At 56.6% G+C, this 27699-nt stretch overlaps 1 protein-coding gene across 1 annotated transcript in view; it reads right to left on the bottom strand.

Moving 5' to 3' along the window:
* The window catches only part of CFAP77 (cilia and flagella associated protein 77), a 98589-nt gene extending 73838 nt beyond the window's left edge, over positions 1-24751 (bottom strand). The window contains exon 1 of the mRNA XM_028532005.2: positions 24361-24751. Within this exon, the coding sequence (XP_028387806.1) occupies positions 24361-24555 (195 nt within the window). The 5' untranslated portion in view covers positions 24556-24751. The remainder of the gene's footprint in view (positions 1-24360) is intronic.
* Positions 24752-27699: the final 2948 nt, after the last annotated feature.

Here is a 27699-nt window from a genome sequence, read left to right as displayed (position 1 = left end):
GTCCATCCCTCGATGGACCGCCCGCACGACGGGATGCGGTTCGGCCCTAAAGAGGAGTGAGGGTCCGACACTTGTTACGACTTCGAGGACACCGCGCTGAGTGAAGTAAGGCAGCCGTAGGCACACAGACCCTGTGGGCTCCCGCTTACATGAGGCATCGACGCCGAGAACAGTCAGATCCGCAGAAACGGGAAGTGGGATGGGGGCACCAGGGGGAGGGGACAGAGTTTCGATTTGGGAAGATGAAAAAGAGCTGGACGTGGACAGGGGTGATGGTGGCCCAGCAGTGTGACTGTCCTTAGTGGCACTGAACCGTACACTCAAAACTGGTGAAGAGGGCAAATTTCATAGGTACTTCAGCACGATTTTTTTTTTTTTTTTAATTTAAAAGAAGGACAAGAAGACAATGATCTGAGAAAGTCTGAATTCCGGGAGGAGCAGTGCCTGGTCTGCGTCACCCTTCACGGTGACCCCAGCCCCGCAGCGTGCTGTCAGGAGGTCGCCTCCTGGTGGCTCCCGAGTGGGACCACAGCCCCTCCCTCCATGCGGAAGATGACTGGGGGGGGCGGTGTGCTGTGCTCCGGTGCCGCCTCTTCATTTCTCTCTCGTCCCTCGTCCCTGGCGCACTGCCAGCCCATAATTAGGCGGATTCTCCAAGGAGAGGGAGTACTTCCTGCCCAAATGACAAGCTGTGGATTAGGCAGCTCTCTTCCCAGATGTGGCATTTGTCTCCCTGGCAATGCTGCTGCAGGTGGCTCGGGGTTCGCCCTGCCGGAAAGCCCCGTCTGAGCGCCTCCTCCCCACAAACGCTGCCTTCTGCCGCGGCTGCTGCGGCCCGGGGCTCCTGGTTCCAGGTAGGAGGGGCGGGGGCGCCTTCAGAACCCAGGGACCCCGGTGGCAGACCAGTGGCCACCATCGTCTCTGTGGAGCCCAGCGCAGAGCTCGTGGTAATTGGTGGTTGTGTGAACTCAGTGGCTGATTGAGTGCAATGGGAAAATGTGCCAGGACTGCCACTGATTCCACAGTGTTGCAGGAGCAAAACTCATGGTTTGCGGACCCCAAAATTCATGCTTTGCAGACCCCCAAATTCATGCTTTGCGGACCCCAAAATGCATGCTTTGAGTGACTTTCCGGTGCCTGTGTCTACCATTCAAGTGTGTCCGGGAGCTCCTTGCACACAACCTGGAGTCCTCTTTTCAAGGTTGCCCCCGAGTCGGAGCTCGTGGACCAATGTAAGTGACAACACTGACCCTTTGATACTGTAATAATCCAAAAGGAGCATCGTTGCTGCCTCTCGGAGCTCCCCACGATGGTCTGGTTCCCCTGAGACAAATGCAGACCAACGTTAAGTGGCGGGATCTCTTTAAACGAGCATGAACGCCCATCGGTGAGGAAAACATGACCCAGAGCTGGAGAGGCTGGACACAGCCAAGCATGTGTTCTGTCACTCCTCTTCCAGAGTGGTCAGACCCATGGGGACAGAAGGCAGAGCAGGGGACAGGGAGAGGGGGGTGGAGAGGAGTCCTTCGGCGGGTGCAAGGTGTTCTCCTGGGCCGGGGGGTGTCTCAGAGCCGGAGAGGGGGCGGCACGGCGCTGGGGGGGTACTGAATGCCTCTGAACTGCGCACTTGACACGGTCAGTGGCGAGTTGCGTGGATTTTGCGCATCAGTTTGCGAGATCGGGCAAAACGATGCCGCACTGGTGATGACGGGGTGTGCGTTTTCCCGTGTGGGTGAGTTTTGCCGGTCACGGTCCCACTGAGATGCAGGAACCGCTCTGTCCAGGGGAGGTGAGGCGGCTTCCGGAGAGCCCTCCCCTCTGGCTCATTGTCCCACTGCGGCTCCCCTGCCGGCCCACGAGCTCCCCTGGGGGCGGCGGGAGCTCTTCCCGTCTTATTCCCTGTGCGCCTGGTCCCTTCGTCGGCTCCTGGCACACAGCAAATGCCAGACACATGTGAGCTGAATAAATGAATGACAGCCGCTGCTACGTGTCACCTCGCCTGGGTGCAGCATCGGGGGGACTCCGGGCTGTCCCTCCTCAACTGGGAGTGAGCACACAGGTACCCGGGACCTCCTTAGAGGTTCCGAGGTGGGAGGTCTGGGATGGGTGCTGTGGTTCTGCGTTTCTAACAGACGCCTGGGATTACAGGTGCTGCGGTCCATCCCCTCCCGCTGCTGCACTCGGAGAAGCAGGAGTCCAGGTGCGCCAGACCCATGCCATGCCACTTCAGCGGGCCTGGGGGTCTGATGCCTGGTGGTCTGTCCTGCCGATCCCACTGCTCACTCGGCATCCCTGCGCCCAGGAGGCTGAGCACTGGCTGGCTCCCCTGGGGAGGATGATGAAGGCCACCAGCCCCCCTTTCCCATGATTCCCAGGGAGGCTGTCATTTCAAGAAAAACACGTCCACTCCAATTCAGAACACTCGGTGTTCAATGTTTTCTTGTGTGTGGCAGAGCGTGGGGTGGGGGGAGCGGGAGCCAGAGCCCCCCCCCCCCCACAAAAGAAACATGCCGTTCCTTCTATCTTTGTGTTTCCGAGCATGTAAACTCAGTTTGAATCACAGCTAATGAACAGGCCGTCTTGTACTTCCAAAATAACAACACGCCGTGCTTCAGTGGAATCGCAACCGTACGTTAAAAAGCTGTCAACTCCCCTACAATCTCCCTGAACCTTGCACCGCAGAAAGGTACCTTGTCACTCAGAGTCGAGTGCAGTTTTACTGAAATATCTCCGTGTCTGTGTAAATAATGAGTAGCATCGCCTGAGAACGCCTGGCCCGTCCTTCCCCCCACTCCCAAAGACTCGTATGCAAATGACAGGGGTATGGGGCGAGAGCCTCAGCACTCCCCCTTGAAACCAAAGGCGGGGGGGGGGGGGCCTGTCAGCCCTGCTGTTGGGTGTTTGGGAGGCAGAGGGGGCGTGGGGGCGGTAAGGGAAAGGAGAGAAGGGCGGCAGTCACGAACACGGTGACCTCTGCAAGCTGCCGGTCGAGGAGGCGGGGCTGCCGCTCACCAGCTATTCTGGGAGCGCACACAGGTGGGGCGGAAAGTGCTGGAGAGGGAGCTGCGTGCGGGGGGAGCGCGGCCCCGACCCCGGAAGCTGTTTGTGTGAAGTGGGGAAGCCCGTGCAGCCTGCAGGGTTCAAGGCCGAGGTCCGGGAGCCACTCCAGCACGTAGCCTCCGTGGGATGTTGTTGGTCCCTTCCCCTCGCTGAGCCGCAAGCTCCTTGACTCCCAAGTGACAGTAGTGATGACAGCCTCACGGGGGGGCAGCAAATGAGATGCTAAGTGCTAAGGCACACTGTCAACCCTCAGGTACAATGTAGACGCCAGTGCTCACTGCCAGGCGCTGGTCTGCAAGGCTAGGCATGGGCTCCGGCACCAGCCCCACTGAGGTTGGGTCTCGGTTCCACCCCTGTTAGCAGGGTGACTTCTGGTGAGTGTCTGCACCTTGTGAGCCTCGGTGTCCTCATCTGTAAAGTGGGGGTAACAATAGTGCCCATGCTGTGGCGGTGGTGCGGTGAACACTCGACTTGAGAACGCCTGTTCACAGCAGCGCCTCACCATGAAGCTCTCAGAGGCTGTGAGCTGTCGTTATTGTGACTGCTGCTGCCGCTGGTAGTGACACTCTGCAGGGAAAGTGGACAGTGATGGCACTGTCAATGGTGGTGATGGTGGTGGTGATGGTGGTGGTGGTGGTGATGGTGATGATGATGGTAATGATGATGGTGGTGGTGATGGTGGTGATGATGGTGATGATGATGGTGGTGGTGATGGTGATGATGATGGTGATGGTGGTGGTAATGATATGATCACGATGGCAATATTGATTATCCTCATAATAGGAATTTTAAAATAGGGGTGAGGGAAATCACCTAGAATATCCACCCCCCTATGTATAACTGTCACCAGTTTTCATTTTTCAGAGTTCCCCCCCAGGCTCCGTTCATGGACACACATAATTTTTGCAAAACTGTAACCAAACCAGAGGCAGAGTCCATGTCCCGCTCCAGCCTTCAACCGCTGGTGGCCGTCACCCACGCGCGTGTCCCCATTGCCAGGGGGGGGGGGGTCCTCGCATTCACCGCTTTCAGCTGCTGTGGCGTTCAACCTCCCACTGCAAACGCAGAGCGGTGAAGTGGCCACGGCCAAGGTCTTTGAAGAGCTGTACCCTCTCTATAAAAGCCCTTCGGTGCCTATCTTCACGCCGTGGAAAAGGGGTGGGCAGGAACCCCTTCTAGAAGCAAGAGCAGGAAACGCTCGACCAGTCGGCTGGGGCCAAGTGACCAATGCGACTTCATTTGACCCAGCTTTTTGGTAGGATGGATGGGGATCCCCTCAAAAATATATGTCCCCAACCTATGGATGCGATCTCGTTTGGAAAATGGCCTTTGCAGTTGTTGTTACGTGAGAGGGTCTTGAGATGGAGTTACCCTAGATTACCTGCCCAGACCCTAAGCCCCAAGATAAGTGTGTCCCTGTAAGGAGGAAGGGATTGCAGACACAGAGCAGGAGCGGGAGACCCCGTGACCACAGGAGCAGGGACAGCAGCGATCATGTCACAAGCCGAGGGACGCCCGGAGGCACCACATGCGGGAAGGTGCGAGGAGGGGTTCTCAGGTGTTCCCAGGGCAGCGTCTGGGCTTCCGTCTCCGGCCTCCGGAGCTCACACGGGTCTGTTGTTTCAGGCCCTGTGCCTGAGGCCGTCTGTCCTGGCAGCCCCAGGCCGTCTGTCCTGGCAGCCCCAGGGGACGCACGCACCTGCCCACCAGCTCCTCAGCCAGACTCCCCTTGCTGCTCGGGGGCCCGCCCCCCGGGAATGAGCACCCGCTGCTGATGGGCGGGAGCCTCGCCTCGCAGCCTGCCTGCTGAAGGCAGGCTCGCCAGCAGGAAGAAGCCCTCTCGGCCAGACCTACACCAGGCTGAGCCCCGTCTTTCTTCCTTCCCCTAGCCTAGTGGACAGTGGTACCGAGGAAGCCATTAGCCGAAGTCACCAAGCATTGAAGGGGTTGAAATGAAGACGGGGTTCCCTGGGGCACCCACCCGATACTGAAGGGTCAGGTCATGGCTGGGCTCCATTAAACATCACATTGACTGAATTCTTGGCGCCTTGGCAGAACCGACTGCTGATAGGATCAACGCGAGGGCTGTGTGAGCACAGCGACCTCGTCTCACCAAACACCCCTCGGTGACGGCCGCCCACCCCCGGGGGTGGGGCTGAGGCTTTCATCAGCGAGCTGGGCCCTCGGATTTGGGGGGAAACACTCTGGAGGGTGTGTTCAGATTCCTTCCATTTTTATGTGGTTCCAAGGGGCCACCAGCCGGCCCCTCTCCCTAGAACACTGTCATTATTGACAAGTGGAGACAGGATTTCAGACAACCGAAGACGTGCCCCAGCCTCGCGGTGGTGATGAATGAAGAAAAGGTCTTCTAAGCCCTGGCTGGCATAGCTCAGTGGATTGAGCTCGGGCTGTGAACCAAAGTGTCGCAGGTTCGATTCCCGGTCAGGGCACATGCCTGGGTTGCAGGCCACGGCCCCCAGCAACCACACATTGATGTCTCTCTCTCTCTCTCTCCCTCCCTCCCTCCCTTCCCTCTCTAAAAATAATAAATAAAACCTTAAAAAAAAAGAAAAGGTCTTCTAGAAATTTTTTTGAAAAATCTCTCTCTCCCTCAGAACCCCAAAATGGAAGTTGCAGCATTAAGTAAATAAATAAAATAAGCAGGCAGCGTTGCGGTGACATTTTCATTAGCCCGCTCCCTCTCTGTCTCGTTAGCCTTCGCGGGCAGAGGAAGGATGGTTTTAATTAGCAGGGCGGAAGCCTGCTCCGGTGGCCGCCCCTCCTGCTGTTGCCGGGATTATCCCGCCGGCTTGCACACACAGCACAGATCACCACGGCCCCCAGCACCCCCTCCGGAGGCGGCAGAAGAGAGGAGACCCACCCCCAGTCCCTGTTAAGTGTCTTTGGACAGTGTTGTTTCTCCAGACATTCAAGTGCGATTCAGGCGCTTTATCGGCCTCGATCAAACGGTTCAATATCCTCTCGCAGAAAAGCTCTTTCTCCTTGGGGACCGGCTGTGGGGCCCCCTCCTCCTGCAGGCTCGCCGGGATCGCCCCACCCATGTCCCCGCTAGGATTTACTTGTCGAAGGCTCCAACCGGAAGGCCCACCAGAGTGCTGCCCCGGCCCCCCGCAGTGTCCTGTGGGATGCTCTCAGGCACGTTTTTTGGGTGACATGGGTTCTCCATGCGGCCAGACGGCGGGTCCGAGAGTTCCACCCACCTGAGCACACGGCCCCGCCGTCCTTCCTGGAGAACGCCCCGTCTTTAAGCCTCGGAATGAAAGCGTCTTCAGTTTGAACTGGAAAATAAATCTGGACATTCCTAGAAATGCCAGGGTGACTACCTGCTAGGAAACTGTCCCCTGGGAGCTCATTAGACCGACCGCTCACTTCCTCGCCGGTTCGGTAAACACTTACTGAGCACCTACTTCGTGCCCAGCACTGTGGGCACTGGGGACAAAGGGGGCACGAGGCTGGGTTCCTTGGCCACGTGCCAGCAGCGGTGACGGGAACACACACGGGACAGTGTGGAGGCAGAGGGGGCACGGAAACCCTCTCCGAGGGCATCAGGGACAGCGGCCGAGGGCGTCAGGGACAGCGGCCGAGGGCGGGCGCTCGGCTGAGATGGGAACAGAGGGGGAGGAGTGGCCCCGTGCGACCAGGAGGGGCAGAGCAGCCGCATCTCGGGCCGGGGAGCCGTCTGCCCACAGGCAGGTGACAGTCACACTGTGCGGTGTGAGAGGATACGGTGCAGGTGGGAAGAGACACGTGGTTAAGTATGATCGGAGCAGAAAGGTGGAGCGTAACCGATGCGTTAGGCAAGGAGATCACGAACATTTTGATAAACCAGAGAATCTAGATTCTGTCCTGTCAGTGGTGGGGGATCGTTACAGATGCCAGGCCCTGGCCGGGTGGCTCAGCTGGGCCCTGGCCGGGTGGCTCAGCTGGTTAGGGTGTTGTCCCAGTACATTAAGGTCATGTGTTCCATCCTTGGTCAGGGAGCAGAGAAGATCAATAGTGAGTGCATAAATAAGTGGACGACAGACCGATGTTTCTCTCTTCCTCTCTCAAAAAGTTAATTAAAAAAAAACCCGCTGGGCTCCTGCTGTGGCACCTGAGGGTAAAATGGGGCCCACGTGCCTGTAGGTCTCGTTCGAAGTGCCCCCGCAGCCGGTCACTGGAGGAGCCTCAAACCACCCACGCACGCATTATTTGTTTGAGAGGCACCCCGGAGTGCCGGCCCACCCATGCCGGGCGCTGGCTGGGACCTGGACTGGAGAAGCGAAGAGACGTGGCCCACGCCCTGGAGACTCTGGCGGCTCGCTGCGGGTTGGGACCGGGGAGGGACAGTTCCGATGCGGTGGGGCGTGGCGGAGGCCCACCCAGAGCCCCAGGAGGTGAAGGGGCCCTTCTGAGGGGAGAAGCTCCTCGGCGTCAGCCTTAAAGGACACCCAGGGGCCGTCAGATGTGCTGCGAGCAGGTGCAAGGAGATGGAGGGCGGAGCGCCTGCTGGCAGGGACAGGCGGGGAGCTGCAGGCAGGGGCGCGGGTGATCACCGACCTCCGGACACGTACCGAAAGCCACACGAACTATCCAAAAGCGAACCCAGGACCCTCACCCAGACCCTTCCCACCTCCTTCTCCCGCACCCCCATATGCACATGCACCCCCATGCTGCCCGGTCCCGATGGGTCTGCCCTCTACATGGCCCTACAGTTCTCGTCCCCTCCACCCCACGTAGGCTCGTCTCTTTCTCGCCCCTCAACGACTGATGCTGCCCCAAGACCCTCCATCCACACTCCACGCTGGGCGTTTGTAACACCAATATGACCATGTCCCTCGGCCTCCAGTCCCAGCCTCTGCTCAAACACCCTTGCTGGCTCCCACGACTCTTGGGCTGGAGGTCTGTCTCCTTAACTGGCCCCCCACGAGGCCCAGCATGGCCCTGCCCCAGCAGCCCCGGCCCTCGCCCCCTACCATTCTTTCCCGCACCACAGCCAGCCCCTCAAGGCCCCCTCAGTGCCTCGGGTCACCACGTTCTCTCCCTTCCCGGGCTCTCTGCACAGGCTCTCCTAGGTGCCGGCAATGCCCTTGAACTTCTCCTTCACAAGCCTCACCCGCTTCCTTTCCTCGTGGATTCCATTCTCAGCTCGGTTTTCACTTTCTCCAAGAAGTCATCCCTGTCTCCCCCAGTCACATGAAATCTCCCAGTTAGATGCACCCTGAACTTCCCCTTCACTCTCATTACACTGGCACTCTTCCACTTACGTGTGACTCTTTGATTAATGCTTATCTGCCCAGGTAGACAAGAATAGAGATCATGTGGAATTTTGCTCACCAGCGTCTCTCCAATGCCTGCCTAGTCAGTGCCTGGCACAAATGATGGAGATTTGGTCACTGCTGAAGTATTTGTTCGCTAAAACAATGGATGGGTGGATGGATAGGTGGAGGGATGGAAGGAAGGATGGGTAGATGGGTGGGTGGATGGAAGGATGGTTGGAGGGATGGATGGAAGGAAGGATGGGTGGATGGATGGATGGGTGGATGGATGGATGGATGGTTGGATGGAAGGATGGATGGATGGGTGGACGGTGGACGGAAGGAAGGATGGATGGATTAAAGGGTGGATGGATGAGAGGAGGGATGGGAGGGTGGGGTGATGGAAGGATGGATGGAAGGAAGGAGGGAAGGGAGGAGGGATAAATAACTCCGTAGGACAGAAAGAGAAGTATGGCGTAAGGTCTGCCCTCAGAAGCACCTTATGACGGCTAGTGAAGCTGCTCAGTTAAGGGTTAGGGTTCAATACCAATGACAAGAGTCCCATAGAGAACACAGGGCTGTGCGTGACTGCTGACCCGTGGGTGGGCCACACCACGCTGGAGAGGACACCACAGAGCTCTAAGTGCTTGCCATACCCACAGTCCCCATCAAGACGGCGGCCTCAAGGTCAACGGGCTGGATGCCACTCCAGTGACTGCCTGTCATGCTCACCTCACCTCATGGACCACAGACCATGACCCACGCCCCGAGCAGTCACACGTTGAAGTCTAACCCCAAGGACCTGAGTGTGAGCTGGTTTGGCCATAAGGCAATGGTGATTTGTTAGGATGAGGTCATCATAGAGTGGGCCCCTCATCCCGTATGACAGATGTCCTCACAAAAAGGGGACATTTGGACACAGACCCATACGTAGGAAGAGGGCCATGTGAATACAGAGGCAACTGCCTTGAAGCCGAAGAGGCAGGCCTGTAATAGACCTGTAACAGGGTGCAGCCGAGAGGGGAGCCCCAAATAGGGATCTGTAATAAGATCCAGAAGAGCCTGGAGACAATTGGCTCCACACCACAGGGCCACACCTGCCCAGAATCTGGCAGCTGTAGCCAATTGTGAGAGGAGCCGGGAATGGGGCTGCAGAGGAAGATTGGCGCCGGGATTTAAACCGAGATGCGGCAGCCATTGGAGGGGGAGAGCCATGCGCAGCCCTGCAAGAGAGACCCACACAGCTTTAGCAGAGTGAAGACTCCCGCAGCCCTGAGAGGGAGAACCACGCGGCTCTGGCAGAGTGGGGACCCCCGTGGTCCGGGGAGAGAGGACCACATGCCTTTGCCAGAGTAGGGACCCCCGCAGCGTTAGGAGATACGGTACTCTGGACTGGACAAAGGGGGAAGGAAGGAAGGACTGTGTCTGTTTGTGGGTGCTTTAAGGGACTTTAGGATTTTTGGTGAAGACATTAGGTCCCTACTTTACGTCTATACGGCATTAAATAAACGTTTCCTTTCCTTTTCACAAATCTCTGGCATTGAGAGACGTCTTTCCTCTGGCGGCGGACATAACAGACCTAGGGGCTTCTTTCGGTAATAGTATATCGTCCCAGGCCCCCCTTGTTTGTTCTGTAACAGACCCGCCCTCGCAGCCTTGGAAGAAGCCAGCCCCGCCGACACCTCCATCTCCGGCCACCCAGGCCACGGCCACCCAGGCCACAGCCACGCGTTTCCGCAGTCCTCGCCGAGGAAGCAGAGGGCAAAGTCGCTAGGCTTGGGAATGACCAGAGCGGCCCCAGGGCAGCGGGTGGGGCTCAGGCGGCACCAGGGGCAGAGCTGGGGACAGAGGCGACGGTGGGCGGTAAGGCAGAGCGTGCGAGGTGGGCAGGGCGCAGTGAGCAGGCGGAAGGGGCGCCTCCTCTCCTCTCCTCTCGGGGGAGAAAGCGCCTTGCCCCCAGGGGGGAGCCTGCCCTGAGATGCTGTGGCTCTCGGGGCGAGGCTGACCGGCGTGTCTCCGGATGCAGGGACGCACGGTCCCCAGCCTGGAAGTGACGCACCAAGGGCTTCGTGTAACTGATAAGTCCCTTCCGTGGTTAGGCAGCCTCCTCTTTATGTTCCGCTGACTCACCCTGTAACGATCACCTTGGCTGGGGTCGCCGGTGTCGTCTGAAGAAATCAGAGTTTAAATCCGTCTTCTCCTTCCCCTTCCCCTCTGCCCTCCCCGCATTATTCCCGAGGAAGAAGCCAATTAATAGCAGCTTGACGGTTTGTACTGCGGCCTGCTGTACAATGTAGCGATGCCTAATGGAGTTTTAATTTCCCCACGGTGAGTCAATATTTGCTTTAAGAAAGAAAAATGTCACCATAGACCAACGCCCCCAGTGAATTTTGGGGGCACAGAGGGCGACGGAGTCTTCTTTTCCCGGAGAACAGTGACAGGAAGTGGATGTGGGGCGTGGGGGGCGTCGGGGGGGGGGGGGCTTCACGCTTCACAAATAAGGTTGCTCGTGGGTGTTGCTGCTCCTTCAGACGCCGGTTATTAAATATTTTGCGTTGCAAATGCAGATAACTGTCAGAGACTCTCCCACAGTTTAAAGCGGGTCGGAAACAGAGTCATTATAATATAGCAGAGGAACAATTTATTCCAGCCTATTAATAACTGGGGGCGGGCGGGCGGTGCGGGCAGGGCGGGGAGCGGGATAGGAGGCATCCCCGCCGGAAGGCCTTGGGGTGTCTCTCACTCCCCGCCACCGAGGCTGGCTGCGGCTGGAAACCCAATCCTACTTTTTTTTAAATTAAAAAAAAAAAGCGTTACCCTTTGCAGGCTCGAGGGAGGAAGCAGAGTCCTGCGACCCCCCTCTCTCGTAACGAGCCTGCCCAAAAACGAGGAGGCTCGCTCTGCCGAAGGGTGGTTTCGCTCCCTGCTCAAAACCGGGAGGAGAAATGCGCCTTGCCAAATGAACGCCGCGCGCTGAACTTGTCAAATCCTCTCTCCCGACACAAATAAAAGACGACCTTGGGTGGCGGCGTGTAAAACAGGCCTGACAAGATAGCGAGGGGAGACAAAGAAACGGACGTATTTTGATTTTCCCTCGGTTCTCCAGGCGGGGCTGGCGTGGGGTGGGGGGGCCGGCGGGGACGGGCGCCGGCGCGGGCTACAGGTACCAGTCGAACAAGTCGCTTTCATGTCGGTGTTCACTGGTATAATGACCCTGTTTCCAATTAGCCGGAACATGACAAAATCTCGGCTGTTATGGCGGCAGAGCTGCCAGGGAGGAGGCCGGCTCCGTGACGAGGCCCCTTCCTTGGGAAGCGCGCGGGCCGACCGAGTGGCTGTAATTACTCGTTCGCGCGCAGTGGGACATGACTCCCGGCGTGTTTAAAAATAAATAAGGTAAATGATCGCCCTTTCATTAGATCTGTACTCCTATCATATACGCGGCTTTTATTTTTTCCCATTAAAATTGTTGATTGAAGGCCGTTGGCTGATTCGGGGCAAAATTACATTTCTGCCCTCTCAGGGGCCGCCGCCGTTAAGAATCACACACCCGGCGCCTAGTGAGTAACAAGAAAAGACTCCTAAAACTGCAGTTTCAGGGGAGGAAAACACAAGCCAGGAACCCAGACTGCACCTTCCTGTCCCCAAGGGCATCCCGCTCCTTTGTTCTGCTAAGAAAAATTAACCTCAATCCCAGCTCCCGGTCCCCAGGTTGATTATCATAGTCATTTAAATACTGTAATCTCATTTTCGGCACTGGGATGCGGAGGGGGCGGAGGGGGGCTCCGGAGCGAGGCTGCAGAGAGAAAGCAGGACGGGGTGGGTTGGGGGGGGGGGGAAGAAAACAGAATAAATTATCTGACAAAGGGAAGCGGGCCTTTCGGCTCACAGAGCCTATTTCGAATCCTTCCACTTGATTGGAAAAGTTGATGAAGTTTAAATGAAGCAGAATTAGAACCTCAGGCCACAGAGTATTGACGGGTCTCCGAGCGACTCCACAGCCCTGCCTCCGGCGGAAAACAGGGCAAGGCCTAAATGGCGTAATCTTCAATCGCCTCCCACACCCACGCCGACGAGGCCGGGTAAGGAGCGAGGCCAGATCGGGCCTGTTGGTTAAAGGAATTAATCCCCGCGGCTGCCGGAGCCCCGCTTTGATGCCTGTTGTGTGGGCCCCGGCCCAGGCTATCTAAATGCTAACTAACTGCGAGGGTGCGGGCTGTGCTTTTCTTTGCTGCCGCTAATCTGATAACAATTTGCTCTCGCTGATTAGGGGGGTGGGGAGGAGAGGAGGGGGACCCCTTCCCTTTGAAGGGGCGAGGCCATTCTGGACAGCCCCCCCACCCCATGGCATTCGCCCCCAGCCACCCTGGCTGCCAGGATGCAGACACGCACGTCTCTAACCTCAGCGCCGGGCGGCCGTGGGAAAGCAAGCATCCGTGCTCCCTCGCTCTTTGGGTCTTGTCTCTTCTTGAAACTGAAGTGCAGGCTCCGTAAGCTGCCCCACGTGATGCCTTCTTCCCGCCAGGCTCCCTCCAGACCCGTCCTCCCAACACACCCAAGCTCACGGCGCCTGGTGTCTCGCCTCGTCTGGACGGTTCTATGTCTAAAGTGACCTTCCCTCTCCTCTCCACGTAGCTGAGTCCCGCTGGGCCTCCCAGCAACCCCACTGGGGCTTTTCCTGACCCCCCCAGACCACAGGCCATCCTCTACGCCTGCAGCGCTCCGGGAGGCCTGGCCCACAGCCCCGGCCCTGTCATCTCAGCCTTGTATGGCCGACGTCCAGATGCGCGTGCGTGCTGCTGCCCATGCGCTGGGCTGGACTGCGGGCTCTGTGGGAGCAGAGGGCGCACCTCTGTTGCAGTGGGGCCTTTAGAGGGATGGAGCTGCCCTGGATCCCTCTCTCCCATCAGGACCAAGCAGTCTCCGGGGTGACGGACAGTGTGGCACAAATGTTAGGACCACAGCAACCTGTGGGTGCGCACAGGCCCCGCACTCTGCATCCAACCCCTGTGTGACTTTTTGAGCATGTGACTGGGTCTTTCTGAGCTCAGATCTTTGGACATGTGTAGTGGTGGTGACCTCGGGCTCTGGAGAACTGGCTGGAAGCCTGGCTCCTCGCACATTAGCCAGCTGACTCTGGACCACTTGGGTAACTTTTAATAAGCCTCAGCTTCCCCATCTGTGAAATGGGAATGGCAGTCTCCTAGGCCTGTTGCAAAGACTTAAGGGGCCTGGTGACGAAGGAGGGCCAGCACAGTGCCTGGTACACAGGCTGTCCTTGGAAGGCTGCGGCTGTCCGCTGGCACAGGGACGGGGGTGCTCAGCCAGGAGCTCCCTGAAAGCCCAGAGTCCAGCCCCAGCCTCCTCCTCCCACTCCGGGAAGTCAGGCCAGGGAGCACCATGCAGGTGGTCCTGGGAGGGTCCACCTCCAGAGAGCAAGCCGCTGCCTGAGAAAAGACGGAGCCTCCCAAAATGCCAGGCACATGCTTTGCTTTTGGAAGGGGAATTTTTGAAAGACTGGCTTAACCCTCCGAGTGTGTGCCCACTGGGTGCCTGCAGAGCAACCAGTCTTCGGTGCCAGCTCACAGAGCTCGGGAGGCCGAGGGACCCCCGGAAGCATGCCAGCGGGTTCCCACACGAAGGACTTGGTGAAAATTCGGAGTGTGACAGATCGGGGGCTCGTTTTGCTTGCAAAGAGCAAAGAAATCACAGCCACTAATCCTAAACTGTCACACGTGTCCCACCAATTGGCACTCGAACTTGCTGCCCGGTAGGAAACCGGGATGCGTCTGATGCAGCCCATCCAGCAGAGGCGGCCACCACGCTGCCGCGTCCTGCCATCAGGCACGTGTCCCCATGGACGCGCTGTCCCCATCCATGCAGGGAGGGAGGTGCTGGCCCTGTGCGCCTGCTCTTGATGTCGGGGGTCACTCAGCCCTTTGTTCTCGGCCTTGTGTAGTCCCCTTGCCCCAGGCCCTGCAGGTCTCTCTCTGGGGGACCGGGCACCCCACCAGGGGCGGCCTCACTCCCTGACCAGCCTCTTCTCCGCACTTGCCTTCCCTGAAGCGTCCCTGCAACCCCCAAAGTCCCAGGTCCCTCCTTGCCTTGGAGGCCTACATGCATGTTGATCCCCCGTATTCTTGGTGCCTGGTACACAGCAGGCACTCAAAGGTGCCTGTGAATTCCAGCGGGGAGAACACGAATGCACGCCCTGCTCCCTCCTTCGTGGTGCTCACAGGAATCCTAGCGCTGTCCGTTCCCACTGGAAACCTCTCACCCACGTGGGCAGCTGCGCCTTTGCCCGGGCCAGCCCCTCTCCGGGCGTCCCTCCCTCCCCTGTCCACCCTCTGGGGTCAGCCCGCCCCGCAGCCCAGCCCAGCTGCCCCAGCCTGGCTCTCACCTTCGCTCCTAAACATGGCATTTGCCTCTCATCCCCTCTCCTTCCACCTGCAGTCGCTTTTACTATTGGGTTTCATGTGCACAGCCTGGTTCTCCCTGGACCGGCCCACAGACTCCTCAGAAACCAAGTCCGAAACCTCTCGTGTCCCCACCAGTGCCTTGCACATGGTAAGTATCCGGTTAATCCGTGTTCACGGGCTGACGGGCTCACCAACCGTCCACAAAGCATGCCGAAATACATACACAAATAGCCAGCTTCTCTGTTCTTAACAGTGTCTCGGGAGACAGAGCGAAGAGTGGATGCAATTCTATGTAATGGGATCATTAATACGGCATTCTAACGTGGCCTTGTGGCCAAAAACACTCTGGTTCGGTACAACTGACCAACGGAGCTGCCAGGAAACTTTCTAGGTCTCTCCGGTGCAATGTCTCGGCCACGAGCCCTCCTCTCTCCGTGGGGCCGGGCGCCCCGTCTTCGAGGGAGGCTGCCGCGCCTGGGGCTCTTCCTCTGGTGCCTCGGCGACACTTGGACACTATGCTACTGGCTACAAATGGCAGCGAGCAGCGAGCGGGCAGCCTTCCATGACGCCTGACCTTGGAATCAAAGCGCTTCTGAGTCTCCACTTTCACCGTCCGGGACAAACACAAAAGATTTCGAGCGACACGGACAAGTTTGTCTCGTTGGCTTCTGGGTTCATCCGTCTCCCAAATGTGTGTTGTTTGGTCTCTACAAAAGGTCAGAAACGCCTCTTTGGGGCTCCTCCTGGGTTTCCTGCAACGCCTTTGGGGGGCCCTGCTCCCCGCTGCGGGCGGCCGTGTCGCCCTTTCTGCTCGCTGACCCACGGCGGTCAGCTTCTTGGCCCAAGTGCCTCGACATTGTTGCGCCTTGACATTACTGGGTGGAAAGACATGGCTGTTTTCTTTAGGAAGGGCGCTCGCTCGCTTCCCTGACGCGCTGTGGTCAGTGCCCCGGGGTCAGGGCTGCGGTGGGGCACTGGTCCCCCCGTGAGTTTAACTCCTCCTGCACCAAACCCTTTCCCTTTCCGGCGCCGATGGAGTCATGCTGAGGAAAAGAAAACAAAACCAAACTCAGCCCTTGGAAGGTGGTGGACCGGGGAGACCCAGCTTGCATGGCGGTCAGGTTACTCAACATCCCAGCCCTGTGCTAACTGGTTTACCTGGTGAATTACTGAGCCACTCTACGGATTGCTGGAGGTGCTTTCTGTCTTTTTAAACTATGAGGTGGGTGAGGCTGGAGACAGACAAGCCCCAGACCAAAGCCAGAAGTCTTATGGAAGCCACAACTGAGGGGAAGGAAATGGATTCAGAAAGCGGAGTCGGCAGGGTAGGTTCAAAATAGCAGCACAATGTATGGGGGAGGGAGATACAGAAGCATTAAAACAGAACCAGCCCATCTCTACAATCCTTGTATGAGGTTTTCAGCGCCCCTGGAGCAGGGTGAACTAAGTGAATTCTCCTCGTGTTTGTGTTTTCTGGGTCCGGGTTTCTCCACTCAGCACTACGGACACTCGGGGTCAGATGATTCCCTGGTTGGGGGGGCACCCTGGGCGCTGTACGACACTGACCGGAGCATCCCCGGCTTCTACCCACTGGATGCCAGGGGCACCCCATCCTGAGCTGTGATAAATATCTCCTGACATGGCCAGATGCCCCCTGGGGAGCAAAATTACCCCCTCAACTAAAAACCACCGGTCTAATTCTAGCATAATGTACCCTACTTTTATCTGTGATGATGTTCTGTCGTAATCTCCTCCAAGCATTAGTGCCTCGTTTAAGTCAGCCGCTGTCACACCCTTCAGAGGGAGGCAAGAACCCCCAGGAGAGCCAGGGAGCGGGCCATTCCCCCCAGGGCCAGGGTGCACCCCTCTGCTCCGGTCCACGCGGTCGAGGGAAACGTGAGCTGGGTGGGTGATGGCGTTCTTCAATGGGAACACAAAGGGGAGAAAAGTGAGCACCGGGTGGGTGTGTCTCACTAGGAACCTATGTTACAAGTTCGGACTGATAACATGTACTCAGTCAGTAGTGAGAAAGGAACAGCGGGGTCCTGGCTATGGAAAATGACAACCCCGCCCACTGCGAAGGGCCCTCCCGGCCCTGCCGTCTCATTGGCTCTCCACGGCTAGGAGCCAGCTGCTATTGGCCCATTTTACAGAGCAGGGACGGAGGCTCCGAAGGAAGCAGCCTCACAGGCGGCCCAACGAGGCCAAGACCCGGCAGCTCCAAGGCCTGCCAGCTGCGCTGCTGTGCCGGCCTCTCTCTCGGGCAGTGGCTGCAGTTTTGAATGTGCCTGGGCAAGCAACTCATTGCTATGTATTATTTTTTAAAGAATTTATTTATTTCTTAGAGAGAGGAGAGGGGAGAGACAAAGAGAGGGAGAAAAAGATCGACATGCAAGAGAAACATTAGCTGGTTGCCTCTTGTGCCTCCCGCACCGGGGACCTGGCCCGCAACCCAGGCATGTGCCCTGACTGGGAATTGAACCAGCGACCTTTCAGTTCACAGGCCGGCACTCAGTCCACTGAGCCATACCAGCCAGGGCTCATTGCTGTATTTTTTGTGGCTGTATGGAATCAACAGCTCCGGCCTGCACACGTTCAAACGGTCCTCATTTACGTGATTCAGGAGCTAGAGAGGAGAGTCTGGGAGGGTTTTCACTGAAAGTCGAATTGTTACCAAGGGTCATCAAAAGCTCGCTTTCCCCCTACAATACAGAGGTCTGGCAAGAAGCACCCACATTTTCAATAGACATTAAAACCAACCAGATCGTGCCACAGTTGTGACCTTCTGTGCCTTTGCTCATTTTTGCCCAATCAGCCGGAGGGTCCGGGAACAGGAACCCCGGGCCTGCAGTTGGGGCTGAGGATTCACGGAGCCGGTGGCCAGGGCTGCAGGCAGTGGGGCGCCCGCCCACACACTGTCCTGCATGAAGGTCCAGAGAGACCCGCACTTGGTCACAGTCCTCCCTGCTGATGACACGTTCACCGTGGTTTTTGTGCAAAAACAGAACAAACACCCCAAAACGAGTCAACCCAAATAACAGACAACGACTCGGGGTCCCCCGTGCTACCGTTTTCTCTAGGACATGAGTTGAGTTCCCTTTTTGCTGCACTTTTAAAGCAGGTAGAGATGCATATTCTTAAAGAGCAACGCGCAGCAGACACCACGGGAGAACACGGCGCTTCTGGGGGCCGAGGGGCAGCTGAGAACCACTGCGAGAGAAAGCGGGCGGCGGGTTTCGTCCCCGGGGCCAGGTGCGAATCCAGGAAAGGCTGTCGTTCACGGAAAGGAAAAGCAGCCGGATGTGAACAATAATTGAGCCTGGAAGATTCTGGAAAGTGCTGGGAGCGACTGCTGACTTGTTCACCCCAGACTCAGAATTCTTTCCGGGGGAACGGCCTCCGCAGCCCCCGCTATGGTCTGAGAGCCCCCGATTCAGAGGGGGCTGAGCTCGAGGGGAGGAAGCCCGACCCCCAGGCCTCATCATCACTAGCAGAGCCCCCCTTAACAGAGAGACGCAGAGGAAGGCAGTGAAAGGCCAGGGAGGGCGCAGGCCGGCCTTCGGAACCGGCCTGTGTGGACGAATGGGCGCTGGAAAGGGGGGGCTTTGACTGGAAAAGAAAACGAGGGCCGAGAGAGAAGGTTGCGAGGATAGACGAACCCACGGCGCCCTCTGAAAACACGAAGCCGACCCACTGGCCGGCCGCCAGGGCGGGGCCCGACTTGAGGTTACGCCCCCTCCCTAAGGTTCCCGCCCTCCTGTGACGTCACCACTCAGTGTGGCCGGAGGTGCGCGGTCAGCCATGTCTGCTCTTCCATGGAGAAAGCTGAATGCAACATTTTCACGGTTCACTCGAATGTAATAAAAACCCTGACCTATGCTAGGCTCCTTGCACAACTGCGTGTTCGTCTGCCCGCCGTCGTTGCGCGTGTCTCGGCGTCAATGCCGCGCGGCATCGGTGTCCACAAGACACGCCCAGCTGCTAGCCGGCGTGGTGCGGTTCCTAATTTGGCAGCGCACGCAGGTGGAGCCCACTGGCTGTAAGTACGTGCTCCCCGGCGTGGGCGACGATAACCACCCCAGGAGCGGCGCCGCGTCTCACGAACCGAACGGGCGTGGGTGGACGCCTGTGAGCACCCGGGATCTAGAAATGGGCACCCACGTGGCCCAGAGGGCTGAGGTTCCTTCAGTCCCCTGCTCATCTGCTTCTCCTGCTTCGCTCCTCAAGGTCCAGCCCCAGGCCTGTGTCCTCGCGGAGCCTCCACGTCCTGCGCGGGGCACCCTCCCCAAGATCTCAGCCCTTCTGGGTCGTGCGGCTCGTCTGAAATGTGCAGGGGTGCCGCATGTGTGCGCACAAAAATCAGACAACCTGCCCTGGCTGGCATAGCTCAATGGATTGAGTGTGGGCCGAGAACCAAAGCATCGCAGATTCGATTCCCAGTCAGGGTACATGCCTGGGTTGCAGGCCACGGCCCCCAGCAACTGCACATTGATGTTTCTCTCTCTCTCTCTTTCTCCCTCCCTTCCCTCTCTAGAAGTAAATAAATAAAATCTTTTTTAAAAAGTTCACATTTCCACTTGAATGTCTAAAAGGCATTTCTAGCCTTTCTAAAAAAATTCAGACAAAAAAACTCAGACAACCTTTCTGAGAGCTCGCTTTAGGGTAGTGCTGTGTTAAGCGACATATATGTGCAATATACATGTGCACACAGTATGACATATAAATACTCCGCCCCCCCCCCAGCTAAATAGTTAACCCCTGTGGGGAAAGGCTGAGTTCTTGACGTGTTTCTGTGCCCCCAAGGAAGCTTAGGATGGTGCGGGGCGCTTAGTAAACACTCGATAAATATTTCTTAGCAGCCAACAAGTCCCGAGAAATTAGGAGAACGCGCTCAGGGAGGAATGCTGAGAGAGGGAACCCGGGAGTCAGACGCTGCGGTAGGCACGTCCGCCAGCTGGCTGTGTGCACGTGCCCCCTCTGGGCTGCGGTGAGTTCACCGTGGCCGAAAGCACGGGGCCGGAGGTCGGGGGACGCGAGTCTCATCCCACTTCTTCAACCCGTTCCCAGCGGCTCCTTGGATGAGTCTGCCCCTCGGGGCCTCACTCTCCTCAGGAAGGACTTGGACTAGGCGTCTGCAGCCCTCCCTCCGTGACGTGATACTATGACCCTGTTTTCCAAATGCACACACCTCTTCTTCCTCGAGACACAAGCACCACGTTAAAACAAAATCATTAATAAATTATAAAAAAAGTCGGGTGCCATGGTCGTTTGTGCTTTCTCAGGGCGCTGGATTCCATAAATTCCACCCCGGTACACGCCTGCCTGCCTGCCTCTCGGGCGACGGCGGATCCGAGGCTGTCAGTGCAGCAAACCCAGCAGCCTCTCCCTGTAACTGCGCTGGCAGCAGGGCGCACCCTGACAGGCTGCGTGGGGGGCCCTCGTGGCGGGGTCCTGTGTCGAGTCACAGCATTCCGGGAACTGAGCATCCGGCGGGGGAGGCTTGGTTCTTTTTCTGCCTAATTTCATTCTTCCCAGAGAGTCACATTTGAAGGAATACGGGCTAACAGCCCATCGCTTTATATAATCGGGTAGAAGCTCTTTCTAACGGAACGCATTTCCATCTCTTTGTGACCGCATAAACACCCACTGACTCGATGAGTCTCGCTGATAACCGGCTGGCTTGGGTTTAAACGAGGCGGATGTTTGTGGAGCATCTGCTGATGAAACACCCACTTGCATGTCTGAGTTTTCCACTTTTCGCCTGGTTACTGTAGCATCTTGCAGACCTGTGCCTGAGTAACTGGCGTGTGTTTGTCCGGGTAAACCCCGCGGCTGTGAAATAGCGGTGCTGGGTTTGTTCAGGCAGCTTGCCTGCATTGCAGATGGGAAAAAAATCCCTGATCCTGCTCGCCGGAGGGAACAGCCCAAGCAGCAGCCCCCGGCATGGTGGAACGAAGGACCACTTTCTAAGGGGTTTTATTCTTCCAACAGAAATGCGACCTTCAAGTTCAGACTTAGCCCAAACCAAAACTGATGTGGCACAATGAAGAAACCCACAGGCCAGGTCACAAAAACAATTTAAGAAACCTATTATTTTTTAAAAGATGTTTTAGCCCTGGCCAGGTAGCTAAGTTGGTTAGAGCATTGTCCAGATACCCCAGGGTTGCGGGCCCGATCCCCGGTCAGGGCACACATAAGAATCAACCAATGAGTGCGCAAATAAGTGGAAGAACAAATGTATGTCTCTCTCTCACTCTCTGAAATTAATTTTTTAAAAAGATTTCATTTATTTTTAGAGAGGGGAGAGAGAGAGAGAGAGAGACATCAATGTGCGGTTGCTGGGGGCCATGGCCTGCAACCTAGGCATGTGCCTTGGCTGGGAATCGAACCTGCGATGCCTGGTTCGCAGCCCACACTCAATCCACTCAGCTATGCCAGCCAGGGCTGAAATTAATTTTTTAAAGGTTATTTTTAAAAAGCTTCCACAATCTTGAATATTTTCGATCTTCTCCTTTTAAAAAAATTTTACTTAGCGATTTGAGAGAGAGAGAGAGAGAGAGAAATTGATTTGTTGTTCCATTTATGTGTGCATTCATTGGTCGATTCTGGTATGAGCCCTGACTGGGGATCAAACCCTCAACCTTGGCGTATCTGGATGACACTCTAACCCACTGAGCTAACTGCCAGGGTTCTTCTCCTTTTCTTGAAAACTGAAAAGCCTAAAGTTTCTTTACAATTAAAAAATATTTTTTTAATATAGGAAGCTGTCCGAAATGGTAAAAATCATGCTGAGCGGGGGCAGGGAATATCACTTCTAGCCAGGGTTTGTTATGCCAGGACCCTGAGCAAAGAGCCCGCTGCAGGTAGCCTCAGGGAGCCCGTTAGGAAACGGGGGTCTGGGAGGTGTGACGGTCGAGGGTCCTCCTCCCTGTCAGTGTCCCTGCAGCGTTCACTTAGGTCAGGTTCTGGTAGGAAGTCCCGTGGCTGCAGTGACTGTGGAAATGTGGGCACAATTGTAGCTGCTACGGGAAGTGCGTATGGCCCATAAGAACTGGGGAGAGGGAGGGAGAAGGAAAGGCCCCCTGGCCCCTGGGTGCCCCAATGGGGACGAGCTGGGGGCCGCTGCAGCGAGCGCCTGGACACAGCCCCTGCCATGCAGACGTCCACACCAGGGCTGGTGTCCCACCCTGAGGACAAACCCCTCATCATCAGTCGGACAGCGGCACCTTTTCCGAACCTCAATTCAGGCCCACACACCGGGGACTGAATTTGTCCTGGAAGCTGTTCAGCTAGTGCCATCCAGAGGCCAAATGTTGTCCTTGAAACGGAGCCGGGAAGCAAGAGGAGAAAATGGCAATTCTACTTACATATTTTACTTTACTTAAAACCCAGAAACTGTGTCTGTGTACAGTACAGATGTACACGCGTACACATGCATGAGGCCTGTCCAGATGGCATGCAGCCATGGACTGTGAGAAACAGGGACACTTGCTGAAGAGGATACAAGAAACGTTGTACACGGGACAGCACTGCCTCCGTCCATGTCAGTTACGGGCTTCTCGGGGAGCTCTGGTTCACTGGTAGGAACCAGACTCACTGGTAGCGGTTTGAACCAGGCCACTAGCAACTGCAGTGCGATGTTCCTTCGGCTCTGGTAGCAGGAGCCGTGGAAGTAATTTTGCCACAACAGGTTTCACGCCAAGATCCCGCGTTAAAATCTCGGATGCCGTAGTTTTTGGAATCCCTGGATCAGCTTCCAGTTCTCGCCTGTCAGTCGCCGATCTCTGTCGACTGCAGCCCACACACGTTCACCATCCTCGGGTGTCCCCTTGTCCCAGGCCTTCCAGAACGTGGCTCACTCCCCGCAGATTCTCCACCACCTTTGAAGGGTTTGGGCTGCACTTTCATTTGCGCTGCACTCACTGCGCTGTCCCTGAAACCCCCTGAGTCACCTGAGTCGTTTCCATGGAGGAATGTTCAAGCTCAACACGGAATTTGATGCAGATGTGAAGCTCCACTGGCTCAGTCACTTGGAATGGGACAGCCACACAGCACACACGTTCATGCAACGGCGTCTACCGCCCCCACTGGCCAGTACAGTGAGGTTGTCATTGTTCACGCATGCGCATTCCAGCCCACGCGCCTCGGCTCCAGGTTACATCGATGTCATGCCAACCGTTCTCATGACATTAACAATGGCTGGACTTATGGGGGACAGGCCTTGCATGTATATATATATATGTACCCATATATGTAAATGTATATGTCTAACATTCGTGCATATGCACATACTTAACGTGTTGCATGAGAGCACATGACAGAGCCTGAGGTGGGCGTTGCGCACCGTTAATTGGCCCTGGCAAACAGGGACTCCGGAATGGCCTCGTTTCCGTTTGGGAAAGAAGGGGCCCGCGGTGACTGACTGCCTTGGTGAAAGCAGCAGCCTGACGCTAGCTGATCAGAGAGGGGGCTCGGTTCTCCCCTGGACCCCAGAGCGGTGAACCCCATCTGTCTGTCCCATCTGTCCGAGGGGAGTGGCTCTTCTCACCCGGAAGTAAGAGCAGGACCTTGTTCCCTGGGGGAGAAGGACGCTTCCCCAGACGCAGGCCCCGGGGCGTGGTTTGGGGAAGGCAAGAGGGGAGAGTCCATGTTTTCACAGGACTCTCAGTAACTCAGCTAATTCTAGCACGATGTTAAGAAAACCCAGGTTCCCTGTGTCCCCCCAAACCAAACCACGGACAAAAACCTGTAGGCTCCAACCCCCGCCACTTGGCGTACTGAGTCCAAGTGGCCGCCTGCGTCATGCACCGCAGACAGCTGGGGACTGCGCGCATTTCTAGCAGCACGCTGCCCTCCAGTGGCGCGAGACAAAATTGCGGCGTGACACGCTCCCCAGCAGCCAAGTCTCAGTTTGACTTTTGACTTTTCCCGGGGCCTGGGAAAGGGTTGGGTGCTGGGTGACCACCGCTCCGGAAACGAGATTAAACGAGGGAACGTGCAGTAAACAGAGACGCGATCTGGCTGGAAACCTCGGTTCCCTCAGTCGCGCCTGCCGGACCTCCCAGGGCCCAGATTCACCCTTGTGCCTTCGTGTGGCACCTCTGGGTGAGGTTTGATCGAACGGAAAAGTGGTACTTCCAGGAGAGAGCGCGCTCACTGCGTGGTAGCAGCCCAGCATGCAGGGGGAAGGGGGGAGGGGGCCTGCGCCTTGGGAGGGCCGGCAGGGGGTGGGTGAGGATATAGTCGGGTGTGTGTGACCTGTCACCCTGTGGGCGCACAGTCAGGCTCCCGGAAACCGCGGCAGCCAACACTGCGGGCTCACTGGGTGTCAGGTGCCGTCCCAGGGGTCCCGCAGGGACCACCCCAACCAATCTTCCCAATCACTCCCTCTAATGAGTGTTGTTATCATCCCACTCCGCGGATGAGAAAGCTGAGGTTCAGAGAGGATGCCACCTGCCGGTGGCCGCATGGGGGTGCAGGTCTCTCTGGACCAGAGCTGGAGCTGCCAGCGCGGCGCTGGGACCCAGACGTGGTGCCAGGGCTGGATGCGTGGACACCCCGGGCCGCGTGGGTGCTCAGTGAGGGGGCGAGCGCGAAAGGGTGGCGGCGTGCGGGCAGCTCACCTTGAGGATGAGCGGGTTCTGAAACATGGAATCGCGCACGACCCCCAGCCTCTCGTTCTCCATGCCCGGCCGGATGTCTGCCACGGTCAGCGGCCGTCGTGGGGGCGGGCAGATCTGACTGACTGTACGGTGCACCGGCTGCTTCTTCTTCTTCCATGACGTGAGGTCCTGGCGGGAGCCCTTAGCTTCTGGCATCTTGGAGGTCGCAGAGAGTCGACCTGGGGTCTGGATGCGGCGCGCTTCCCGGCTGCGGGGCTCAAGTCGAGCTCTGAGCCGACTATTTGGACCCCACTACTTGGACCCCGGGGTGGGCACAAGACACCGGTCTCCCTCGGGAACGGGGTGCGCCGGCCTCTGGCGCGCCCTTGTTTCAGGAAACGTTATCGGTCCATATAAGTGCCTCCGTTCGCTCCGAGCATCTTCTGGGCACCATGATGCGGATGGGGAAAGGAGAGAAAACCAAGAACACCCCTTGAGGAAAAATGGAACGGTCTGTCTCCATGGCGACGGGACGCCAACGGTGCTAGGTGGACCTTGTTTGTTTGAGGAAACTATTGGCGGCCACTAAAGTGGAGGAGTTCAGAGTTTTCTTAAATAGATGTGAGAAAACCTGAGGATCATCATTTGTGTTAAAAAGTTACGGGGCCCTAGAGGGCTGTTTAGACTTCCAAGTCAAAAGTACCGTCCCAGCAGCCACCCCCCCCACGCCCCGCCCCTACCCATTTATCCTCGTGGAATTCACACGGCACAGAGCACTAAATGTTTCACAATGAACCAGGACTCCTCTATTGTGTTTTTATTTATTTATTTTTTAAAAGATTTTTAGACAGGGGAAGGGACAGAGAAAGAGGGAGAGTGAAACATCAGTTGGTTGCCTCTCGTACTCCCCGCTACTGGGGGACCTGGCCTGCAGCCCAGGCATGTGCCCTGGCTGAGGATCGAACCGGCAACCTTTTGGTACGCAGGCCGGCACTCAATCCACTGAGCCACACCAGCCTAGGCAGAATCCCCCCTTTAGACCTGATGTTCCTTGCAATCCACTGGTTGCTCTCAAATTACTCCCCCTCTTGGGTCCTCAGTTTTTTTCCTCTATGAAACAGGCAGGGAGGAGAGTCTAGAGCTAAATGAGATCAATGGCGCCCAGCTTCGCGCAGCAGGATGAAGGGAAGCACAAAAGCACAGATTCACTGCGTCAGAATATCTGGAAACGGGGTCTGGGGATCTGCATTTTAAAATATCTCCTCCCTCCCTGCGGAGTTTATTTGAAAAACGTTCAAAGCTTCAGAAAAGCTGAAAGAAGTGCGGTGAAAACCCGTGTAGGTTTTACCCGGCGTCGCTAGTCCTCCGTATTCGCCACACGAGTTTCTGTGCGTCAGAGAATCACTTTGAAAATACCTGCAGACAGTGTCGTATTTGACCCAAAACGCTTCAGTAGGTATCTGCCGAGAGCAAGGAGTCTCATACACAGCTACAGTGCCATCGTCACGCCCGTGGGTTTTTAACGTGGCACTGTAACTGTACCTGATACGCAGTCCACATGCAAACTTGGGGATCCGCACTTTGTCACTCGTCCCAGGTGAGTGGTGCAGTGTTTCTGGAGCCCCGGGCCTCAGGGGTCTCCAGTGTGCCTTCTGGTTCTAACCTCCCATGGGCTTATTTATCCACCATTGTCATCACTCAGTGCTGAGGTATCCATCCCCAAGGCTCAGGCTAAGGAGTTCACCACGGAGCAAGCCGCACCGGAGGCAAACCTGCACTTCACAGCCTTACCTACCGACGACAGACAGCACCAGCAGCACCAGCTCCAGAGTGGGCCAGGCAGACTTCCGCCTGCCCCTCCAAGGCCTGAGGCATATGGGTGTGTATAGTGTGTGCTTATGGTTTCTCCAGCCTGCTTTCAAACTTCCACAGAAATGCAGGTTGTGCACTTTTCTTTTTATTTATGTATGTATTTATTTATTTAGACAGAGGGGAAGGGGGGAGAAAGAGAGGGAGAGAAATATCAATATGTGGTTGCCTCTTGCACGCCCCCTACTGAGGACCTGACCTGCAACCCAGGAATGTGCTCTGACTGGGAATCGAACCTGAGACCCATGGGTTCTCAGGCCGGTGCTCAATCCCCAGAGCCACACCAGCCAGGAAAGTTGTGCACTTTTCAATCAAAGCTGTGTGGCAGCTCCCATGGGAAGTCAGGTGGTGCAGTGAGAGGCAGGCGAGTGGAATCGTGGAGCACAGGTGTGACCCCTGGCTGGGCCACGTAATTCCCTCGGACAAGTCACATTAAGCCCCTTGTGGTACAAGCTTCCCCCGCTAGGTGAGTGTTCTAGGAACCCAAACTGTATCAGCATATTACCAGCTGGCGTTGTTGTGAGAGGCTGCCTTTGGCTTAAGTGAATTTTTTTGAAGACTCAATGTGTTTGCCCATTCCATGAGTGATTTATCAGCGCACCTGCCCACACCTCTACACTGAGTGTTCAGCAGTTTTTGACCAAAAACGGCATGACCCCCGTGCCCCACCCTCCTGGATGAGTCTTTTTGTTTCCCCAGATGAAAAAGGTTCTCAAAGGGAAACATTTTGCTGATGTGAAAGAGGTGAAACAAAAAACGGCAGAAGCACTAAAAGGCTGTTTTGAGCAGTGGGGAAAACATCAATAGCTGTAGCGTGTCAGATGGAGAGTACTTTGAAGGTGACTGAAGTTTAAACATGCAAGAATATGCAATTTTTTATAAATAAAATTCCAGGGCTTTGGTCCCCCCCAACAGGAAGGCCTGGTTAAAGTTTTACTTTTAATCGCAGCTAAGTTTCTTCAGGACTAGGTCGAAATGGGAGGACTGGAGAGATCTCAGAGGCTCTTTCCGCCTCATCTCGGCTGCACCGGCTATTCCCCGCCTGCCGCTGACGTCATCGCCTGCCACGCTGCCCTCCATTCACTGTGTCCCAGCTGCCCTGGCCTTCTCGCAGCTCCTGCAGCAGCCGAGGGCGGGGCCCTTGTCTTTGCTTCCAGCCTGGAACACTCTTCCGTCCAGATGTGGGCGCACTCTTTCCGTTTAGAACCCAGCCTTCGCTTGCGTCTCAAGTAGCGCTCACTGTCCGCCACGTCACTCTGTTTCATTTTCCTTACAGCGTAATCCGACGAGGTCTTGGTGGATTTGTTTGTGGTCTTCCTCAGGTTAGGGCCCTTACTCCTGGACGAGGAATGGAGCTCAGCAAAAGTTGTTGAAGAAATGGGGTGCATGCACGAATGAGCAAGTCTGTGGAATTCGGTCCCACTTTCTTAGTATTAGGATTCCGCTCTAACTCCCTCCACCCCCAGCCACCCCAGGAACAAAACGGGCGGA

The sequence above is a fragment of the Phyllostomus discolor genome, chromosome 3, assembly GCF_004126475.2.
Source record: "Phyllostomus discolor isolate MPI-MPIP mPhyDis1 chromosome 3, mPhyDis1.pri.v3, whole genome shotgun sequence".
In the NCBI taxonomy this organism is placed as follows: Eukaryota; Metazoa; Chordata; class Mammalia; order Chiroptera; family Phyllostomidae; genus Phyllostomus; species Phyllostomus discolor.
This window is presented reverse-complemented; position numbering and strand designations above follow the sequence as displayed.